The following is a 9,876-nucleotide window of genomic DNA, read 5'->3' on the forward strand; positions in this document are numbered from 1 at the left end:
TTTTAAACTTCACCACCTCTTTAAAGGCCGTATTTCCAAATACAGTCACATTTGGAGGTATGGGGGTTAGGGCTTCCACATATGAATTTGGGTAGGGAGACACAATTCAGCCCGTAATAGCGACCACACCTTTCACCTGTGTGAATTCAGCCACGCAGTGCTGGACAAAAAACAGACAGAGAACAAGATCTTCAACAACATGGGTGATTCCAGCCACCATTCCATCCAACAGGCGTGTATCCCACAGGGAAGTAGGGACAAGATGAAAATCTACTGTACTCCACCAGCTCCAGGTCCCCTGTATATAAACACGAGCATCTCTTTGAGCTGAGTGTGATTCCTGTGTTCAAAGATAGGTATTTTTCAGGCCAGGCACTGTGGCCCACACCTGTAATCCCAGCACTTTGGGAGGCCGAGGCAGGCAGATCGCTTGAGGCCAGGAGTTCGAGACCAGCCTGGCCAACATGGCAAAACCCCATCTCTACCAAAAATATAAAAATTAGCCAGGTGTGGTGGTGCATGCCTGTAATCCCAGCTACTTGGGAGACTAAGGCATGAGAATCTCTTGAACCTCGGAGGCGGAGGTTGCAAGGAGCCGAGATCATGCCACTGCACTTCAGCCTGGGTGACAGAGCAAGACTCTGTCTCAAAAAAAAAGGTAGGTATCTTTCATATGTTGTGGCCTCTATAAATACCAGCTAACTTCTTCATCCGATGCTCAGCCAAAGAAGCCAGGATCAAAGGTAGCTTTGACTTCTGCCTTGTCATTAGAATTGTAGCAGACGCTGCCGGTGCCCCTGATCCACCTGAAGCCCCTGCACCTACACACACGTCCTTGCAAGCCAACAGCTTCCCAGAAGGGGAGAGGAGTTAATACCCTGGGTAGGCAGGGGCCGGGAGTCGATAGATAAATGCACGCATCCCCAGAGGCACCGTTCTGAGGCATTCTCTTTGTGGTCTCTCAGAGGGTCCCTGGCAGATCAGTCCCCATGGCCCAGAGCAGTAACTTGCTCATAATCGGCCTCTCCCCTTCCCTTCTTTCTCTCTCTACTTCCTTACGTGTATTTCCTAGTACCAACTCTCAAATTAAGTACCTATACCCAAGTCCACATCTCATGGACTGCTTTAGGGGGAATCCAGTCCAACAAGAATCTACCCCCATCTGAGATATTCCCAGAACATGGTCACGTCTCCACTGGTGGTCCCCTGTAGACCTTGCCAGAGGAGCTGCTGAGCACACAGTGGCAGCTTCCAGAGCTCCAGTTACACGTGGGTTCTCCCAAACCATTTCGTGTGCTGGCGCTGGCATCGCACCCAAGTGCCTTTGTCTATCCTCCCTTGCAGGTGATCGAGAAAAACTTGAGTGGCTGGTGGTACATTCAGATTGAAGATAAGGAAGGGTGGGCCCCGGCAACCTTCATTGACAAATACAAGAAGACCAGCAATGCGTCAAGACCCAACTTTCTGGCTCCCCTGCCCCACGAGGTGACCCAGCTCCGGCTGGGGGAAGCAGCAGCGCTGGAGAACAACACGGGCAGCGAAGCCACGGGCCCCTCCCGGCCCCTGCCTGACGCACCGCATGGTGCCATGGACTCAGGGTTGCCATGGTCTAAAGACTGGAAGGGCGGTAAGGAGGTCCTGAGGAAGGCGTCTTCAGACATGTCTGCGTCAGCAGGCTATGAGGAGATCTCAGACCCCGACATGGAGGAGAAGCCCAGCCTCCCTCCGAGGAAAGAATCCATCATCAAGTCGGAGGGGGAGCTGCTGGAGCGGGAGCGGCAGAGGACAGAGCAGCTCCGGGGCCCCGCCCCCAAGCCTCCCTGCATGATTTTGCCCATGATGCCAGCCAAACACACCCCTCCAGCCCGGGACGGCAGGAGGCCAGAGCCCAAACCTGACAAAAGCAAACTGTTCCAGCTGAAAAATGACATGGGGCTGGAGTGTGGCCACAAGGTGTTGGCCAAGGAAGTGAAGAAGCCCAACCTCCGGCCCATCTCCAAATCCAAAACTGACCTGCCGGAGGAGAAGCCAGACGCCACTCCCCAGAATCCCTTCTTGAAGTCCAGACCTCAGGTTAGGCCAAAACCAACTCCTTCCCCCAAAACAGAGCCACCTCAGGGCGAAGACCAAGTCGACATCTGCAACCTCAGGAGTAAGCTCAGGCCTGCCAAGTCCCAAGACAAGTCCTTGTTGGATGGGGAGGGCCCCCAGGCAGTGGGGGGCCAAGACGTGGCCTTCAGCCGAAGCTTCCTCCCAGGAGAGGGGTCTGGCCGCGCCCAGGACAGGACGGGCAAACAGGATGGTCTCAGCCCAAAAGAGATTCCCTGCAGAGCCCCTCCGAGGCCAGCCAAGACCACAGATCCTGTGTCTAAGAGCGTGCCTGTTCCTCTCCAGGAGGCTCCCCAGCAGAGGCCTGTGGTCCCACCCCGGAGACCACCTCCCCCCAAGAAAACCTGTTCGTCATCCAGGCCCCTCCCAGAGGTCAGAGGTCCACAGTGTGAAGGCCACGAAAGCAGGGCCGCTCCCACCCCGGGCCGTGCTCTCCTCGTCCCTCCAAAAGCCAAACCTTTTCTCTCCAACTCTTTGGGGGGCCAGGATGACACGCGAGGCAAAGGCGGCCTGGGGCCACGGGGGACCGGCAAGATTGGAGAAAACAGGGAGGAAGCAGCTGCAGCCGCTGTCCCCAGTGCCGACGGCCTGAAGGACTCTTTGTATGTGGCCGTGGCCGACTTTGAAGGAGACAAAGACACCAGCAGCTTCCAGGAAGGGACAGTGTTTGAAGTCCGGGAGAAGAACAGCAGTGGCTGGTGGTTCTGCCAGGTCCTGAGCGGAGCCCCTTCCTGGGAGGGGTGGATTCCCTCCAACTATCTCCGAAAGAAGCCATAGCCGACGCCCTTTCTGCCTAGAGGGCCCACTGGTCCTTGCTGGCTCTACCCACATATTTAATACGCCTCTTAATTTATCATTCTCCACACAGCTTCCAAGGCAGACAGACTCTGGGGTGCTGTGACTTCTTGCCTCCCATGGGTGGAGAGTGAGTTTCGGACACCTCGGGCGCCCCTGGGTCTGATCCCTCCTATCACAGCATCGCTGGAGGCTCAGAACCCACGGCCTTTGCTTTCTGTCCATGTCAACATCCCTGCCTTAAGAGAACTCCTCCTGGCCAATGGCATTGCGACCCGACAATGGGACCAGGACTCTCCAAGGCCTCCAGGACTGGATCCCATCGCCTGGAGAAACTCCAGCAAGGGTCTCTCATGGCTTGGACATGGCACAGTAAGGGGCAGCCCGCCCAGTCCATGACGACTTGCTCCAACTTCTTCGTGTTTCTAAAAGCCCAGAGACTATATTCACTCTTCTGAATTGCCTGGTACCAGAAGGAACTTCATCCTGAAGAAGTCCATTCCATTGCCAGTCCCAGGGAAAATGTCCCCTTCCCCAAGGCCTCAGGCCCAGGGGCCTCTGAGGTTCCACTGGATGCAGCTCCCCCAGGAGTGGGCCTGGAGGTCCGCTCAGCCGCCCTGCCTCCCACTTTCTTTCTTGGGACCATGATCAGCCCTGAAGGGTGGTTGCAGCCCCCCCGTATGCTGCACTTTCCTGCTGCAGGCTCCAGTCCCTCCAGGGCTTTTCAATGAGAATTCCCACCCCAACTTGGAGCATTTCATTTCTGCCTACCTAAAGCAAGAATCTCAAAGTTCGTTTGAGTAAGAGGCCCATTCACGAGTCCTGCCCTTGTCAGCATCCCTTTGCTGAGTGCTTCGTGGGTGCCAAACACTGTACTCGGTGCTTTGCATTCACAACCCTCCCTTGTGATACTATACCCACTTTATAGATGAGGAAACTCAGGCTCCGTGTGCCCAAGGACATACCAGCCAGGAAGAAGAGGGAAGAGGATTTGAGTCCAGGCCTGCCTGACTTCAGTGCCTGTTCCCTCCCCTCTGTAAAAGGCAAACCATGCAGGGAAGAGATAGAAGCTGGCTAAGTGCCAGGAGCAGGTGGCCAAGTGACTTCATTGTGGTGGGGGTGAGGGGGCATTCGTGGCTGCTGCCACACCCACCATCCCTCCAGCCTATACCAAAGGCTTCCCTGGACTCAACAGCTGTGTCTCCATGACAGGAGAATGCCAGGGTCCTGGTGGTTGGCGCCAAGCCCTGTTCCCTGCTTCTAAGCTGTTGCCCGCTGGCAAACAGAGCTTGTGGAGCAACAGGAGCTGAGGTGGCCTCGCGGGCCAGCCTCAAGGGGCTGGGCATAGCATGCAGCGGCCCCAGAGGGAGGCAGGGAACCAAGGGCCAGGCAGAGCTGCTTCCTGTGCCTCTCCAGCATTTGTAATGTTTTTTCTTTGTTCACGCACTGCCAAATCTGTTTTCTCCCTGGAAGAAACCCAGGGCAGATGTGGTCATCTGTCAAACTGAGGCCTGGAGAGGCATGGCTAAGTCACTGCAGAAGCAAAATCAGGACCCAGCATTTCTAGCTCCCAGCCCAGAGTAAGAGAGTAGAGCAGAACCCCTTCCCATTCTACCTGACCAAGGCAGCCCTGCCCTGCCCGGTCCTGCCCCAGAGATCTCCAGTTCACAGTGTTCATCAGCTGAGATACTTTTGGACCCACAAAGCCAGTTTTTTGGGAGTCTGCTCACTGTCTACCTGCAGTGCCAAAGCTTTGCTCCAACAGCCCTCTTCTGCCCCACCTCCCAGCTCCATCCCCTATCGTGTGGGCGCTGGCTGCTTCTGCATGAGAAGGAGCTTCCTCTGATCACCTGTAGCATCTTTAGTCCCTTCCTCCAGCTGGCCTGCAATCCCATTCCCCAGAGAGGCTTGGGCAGGGCCCTGGGGCACTTCTTGCAGGGCCCACTTGCCACTTGGCCCTGTGCCCAGAACCTTGGGGGCAGATGGCAGCCAGGGGAAGAAGGGAGGTGGGAAAGGGCTGCCATCACTCAAGGGTCCTCTCCCTTGAGAGGAGGCCCCATGGCAGTTTTCCTGAGTTCTTAATCTACTTTGGTTTAAACAACTTTCGTGAAGCTATGTGAGATTTGACTACATTTCAAAAGACAAAACTCACGTTTTTTTTTTTTTTCTCCCTGATTTGCTCTCTGGCTTTCAGTGACATTTTCAGATATATTATGAGTGCCTAGTCTGTGCTAGGCTAGACCGGGATGTGTGTGGCTCCATCCCTGACTGGAGGAGCTTTGAGTCCTGTCTGCTGACTTCATTGAAGGATTTTCTCTCTTGCCTCATTCCTTTCTCCCAGGGGTCAGCTGGGTAGGAACAGACTTGCCCTGACTTCCTCTAGGCAGAAAATTTTCCTGCAAATGAAAGAATCTGCCTTTCTCTTTTGCTATGATGATAATTATTATTCTGACATGAACTATAGGTACTGAAGTCACATTCCTGTCTGTTCACTGTTCTCTCCTCGGGTCGTATCTATGGCCTGAGGATGTCTGTATCCAGCTCCTTTTCCTGCAATGGTAGACACTTCCCCAGGCAGTGGGTGGGTCGGGGTGGCTAGTCACTCTCCTAGCTGTCCTTGCCTGGGGACTTAGGTTTACCCCATCCAGGACTGTGGTCACTATTCTGTGAGCAATTGATGGCGCATATGCAGAACTCCCCTGGAGTCATGGCTCTAGAAAGTGTCCAGGCCCATCGTGACAGCTGTGCCAAGCACCAGGCAGGTGACCCGTGCCTCAACACACGCCCTCCTTTAATCTTTACGGCAACCCTGTGAGGCGGATAGGACCAGCCCTGATCTATAGTGAGAAAATTAAGGTTCAGAGGGAGAAGTCACATACTCTAGCCTTGTCTAAATAGTGGCCAAGCTGGGACTCAGATCTCGAGTTTTGGTTTGTTTGGTTTTTTTGTTTGCTTGTTTGTTTCTTTGTTCCTCGTGCCCATGAATTTTTCTCTGAGAGCTTCCAGGGAATCAAGTGACCCTCCCTCTGAATTTGTGTCTCTTCCCTCCACCCCTTGGTCACACATTTCAGTAGGTCACAGGCCAAATGGCAGCCCCAAAGGCGGGCAGATATTTTTTTTTTCTTCCCCTCACCCCTGCTTATTACTGCAATTGTGATGACTACTTTACCTTACATCCCAGGGCAAATGGACAGCTTGTGGTACCTCCAAAAATTTGGAAAATCTGAGTCTTAGGACCACCTCTTGATAAAAGAGGCCTTTGCTCACACTTTTTGCTCAGAATCTTTCTTTGCCATTGGTGGGTGTATGTCGTTCTAGCTGAGACTTGGGGAGAGCTGAACTCCAGCTTAAACCACTTTTAATGGCCCTTCCCTACTGGGGGATTGCTGGAGCCCATGCCAAGTCGCGGTAGTCATTTTAAACTTCTGCCATGAGGCCACGCCATAGAATCAATTTCCAAGGCAATGTTCTTGGCCCTAAAATGTTTGCGCCCACTGAGGATTTCATTACCAGGTAGAAAACGGGGGAACATAGGCCATGTTAAAGAGCAGATGCTGAGTGTGCCAGGACTTGAGAAGGACCTTAGGCTGAGGAGTGGACAGTGTGGTATTCATTTCACCTCTCCCAAGTATCCAGCACAGAGTGGGGAAAAAGAAGAAACTGCTCCTGCCTTCCAATAGCTGGCAACTTGACATCAAGAACAAAAACATTCGTAGCTGGGCCCCCGTCCTTTCATCGTGCCCAAGTCTTCCATGTTGGGTTAAGCTGCCCTCTTGGAGGCCGTACCCTTCTCTTTGGACTGTGACAGTGGACACCTAACAGCCTGAGCCATGTGTGGCTGTCTTATCTCCCAAGGGTTGTCCAGGCCCATTCTGCAAGGCTTTTGTGTAGACTGCAGACACCCATACCTCACCACAGACCAAAGATGACCTCATGTCAGACGGTGGGCTGATGAGAGGTACAGCAACATGCATCGAGGCCTGAGGGTGCAGGGCGCCCTCCCTTGGCCTGGAGGAATTGCTCCTAACTAGAATAAGTTTCCATGAGGGTCCCAGGGAGAGCTGCACAGCTAGAACCGGAGGCTCCACAATCCTTGCCTGCTCGTGGACCTCCTTCAGAGCACCTTTCTACAGACTGGACTGCCCAGTTCCATGGGGTGGCATCTGGTTTCTGGTGCTATCCTGCCAAGTTGTCGAGCTCCTCCTCATGTTTCAACATTCCATCTTCCCGTTTCTATCCTCGACTCCAAAGTAAGCCTTCTTAGCTCCAATCAGGGATGAGGGGCTCAACCTCTTTTGTCCTCAAAGAGGCAAAACACAGTGCCACAGCCAGTAGCCTTCACTTTCAGATGTCCTATTCATGTAAAAGAGAAGGTGCCCCCACCAGGCTTACATCAGCAATAAGCAATTCTAATGCAACGATGGTGTCCACATTTTACCCCAGTGTGTGCCCATGTATGCCTCTGTGCCCGTGTAATTATTGTTAAACGCCCCTTTCACTTAGAGGGGTGATGATAAACTGTGGCCACCCTGACTACAACCCACATTTCCTGCTTTGGGGAGCTTCCAAGTAATAGGCCATTTCTTACCTCCCTCCAGGAACAGTGGGCACCACCCACCACCTGGTGCCTGCTCATAGGATGACGCTGGAGATCCCCACACTTACTCTACCCTCTTGGCAAATTGGCATTCCGGTGGTGGTTTTTGTTTCCTTTAAACATTAAATAAACAAGTATATAGGATGTGAGGGGAGGGGTGAGAACAACTAGCTGTAGCATGTATAGGCTATATACTTTACCATTAGACTTTTTTCCTTCTTTTTTTTTTTAAATAAAAAAAGTGCTTGACTGGTTTCAAGCTTCATCGTGAAGATGCAGTGTCTATGGATTTTATTTGGCAGGAGAAAGGGTACATAGCTTTGTGGCCTGGGATCTTTGGGATCAAAGAACAGAAACCTATGCCAGTTACGTTTGAGCGCTGCCGAGAAATAGGGGTGACCCCTCTAGGCCATAGCACACCTTCATTCTCTTAACTACAGTGTCCACAAACCAAGGAAAAGCTTCCTTTATGTCCAAAGAATGGTGAGCCTCTGGCTGGCATTGTCTCCTGGTGGTCAAGAGTGTGCTATGGGGGTCCAGGCACAGTGGCTCACACCTGTAATCCCAGCACTTTGGGAGGCCTAGGCGGGTAGATCACCTGAGGTCAGGAGTTTGAGACCAGCCTGGCCAGTATGGTGAAACCACATCTCTAGTAAATAATAACAATAATAATAATAATACAAAAATTAGCCAGGCATGGTGTCGGGTGCCTGTCACCCCAGCTACTTGGGAGGCTGAGGCAGGAGAATCGTTTGAACCCAGGAGGCGGAGGTTGCAGTGAGTCCAAATCATGCCACTGCACTCCAGCCTGGGCGACAGAGCAAGACTCTGTCTCAAAAAAAAGTGCAGTGGGGGTTGGGGGTGGGAAATGCAGCCACACTTGGGCCGCAGGGACTGCCCAAAGCCATCTGCTCCTGGCGGGTGGAAAATACTGCCTAATGTTTTACTACTTTCCCAAAGGCAGGGCCCAAGCCAAATCGACCCGTGTGGAGCCCCCTTATTCCCAGGTGACTAATAGGACACCACCACCCCACCTTCCTAAAGAGAGACGGAAACCAGCAGAGTCCCCAAACAAAAGAACTTGCAGGGAAGGGATTTACATGCAATATTCATCCTTCCTTAGAGGAAACAATATAATGACCTTCTTGCAGACCTTGCTTAGGAATAATGGTCATTAATATATTAATCTGTGTCCCTATTAGAAGGAAAAAAAACAGAAAGAGTAGTGGCTCACACCTGTAATCCCAGCACTTTGGGAGGCCAAGGTGGGAGGATCTGTTGAACCCAGGAGTTTGAGACCAGCCCGGGCAGCACAGCAAGACCTTTCCTCTACTGAAAGTTCAAAAAAAAAAAAAAAAAAGTAGCCAGGTGTGGTGGTGCACACCTACAGTCCCAGCTACTTGGGAGGCTGAAGAGGGAGGATTGCTTGAGCCCAGGAGTTCGTGGCTACAATGAGCTGTGATTGCACCACTATGCTCCAGCCTGGATGACAGAGTGAGACTGTGTCTCAAAAAAAAAAAAAGAAGAAGAAGAGAAAGGAAAAAGTCACGCGGTGTTCTGGGCCCCCATGGGAGCAGGTTCACCCAAGTTCTTGCAAACCAAGAGTGCTTAATCATAACAGGACTGGCAATGGTATGGGCTTCCTGGCTGGGTTTTGAGGGGCATCTGCCTCATGGGATGGGATGACAATGGGACTATGATCAGGAACCAAACCTGGCTTTCTCTTTGCGGGCTACATGCCCTCTCACTACATTTCTGCCCCATGACCTTCCTTCAGGTCTCAGTTGAAAGTGTCACACTCACCATCCCCATCATACTGTTTTGTGTTTTGTTTTGCTTTGTTTTATGAAACGGAGTTTCACGCTTGTCACCCAGACTGGAGTTCAATGGCACAATCTTGGCTCACTGCAACCTCCGCCTCCCAGGCTCAAGTGATTCTTGTATCTCAGCCTTGCGAATAGCTGGGATTACAGGCGTGTACCGCCAGCTAACATTTGTATTTTTAGTAGAGACAGGGTTTCACTGTGTTGGCCAGGCTGGTCTCGAACTCCTGACCTCAGGTGATCTGCTCGCCTTGGCCTCCCAAAGTGCTGGGATTACAGGCATGAGCCACCGTGCCCAGCCCCATCATACTGTTTTAACCATGGCAAACATGATCCAGCTGTCTTACCCTCACATAACCTGCAAATACTCCCTTCTCTAAGGTGAGTTTCTGAGTCCAGGATTCCCATCATGGGGACATGCTTCTCCAAGTTCCTTAGTCTTCAATGTCCATTCTCTCTCTCATTCAGTATCATTTGGTCCACATGGGATTCTTCAGTGTCTTGCAACTCACACTTCCTAATCAATGGCTCTCAAATTTTAATGACCTTAAT

At 52.2% G+C, this 9,876-nt stretch overlaps 1 protein-coding gene across 2 annotated transcripts in view; it reads left to right on the forward strand.

Annotated features, from left to right (window-relative positions):
• The window catches only part of LOC105480874 (SH3 and PX domains 2B), a 119,277-nt gene extending 111,504 nt beyond the window's left edge, over positions 1–7,773 (forward strand). For both annotated transcript variants that reach the window (XM_011740072.2, XM_011740071.2), the window contains one exon: positions 1,345–7,773. In XM_011740072.2, coding sequence (XP_011738374.2) covers positions 1,345–2,886 — 1,542 coding nt within the window. In that variant the 3' untranslated portion in view covers positions 2,887–7,773. The remainder of the gene's footprint in view (positions 1–1,344) is intronic.
• Positions 7,774–9,876: the final 2,103 nt, after the last annotated feature.

The sequence above is a fragment of the Macaca nemestrina genome, chromosome 6 (genome assembly GCF_043159975.1).
Source record: "Macaca nemestrina isolate mMacNem1 chromosome 6, mMacNem.hap1, whole genome shotgun sequence".
In the NCBI taxonomy this organism is placed as follows: Eukaryota; Metazoa; Chordata; class Mammalia; order Primates; family Cercopithecidae; genus Macaca; species Macaca nemestrina.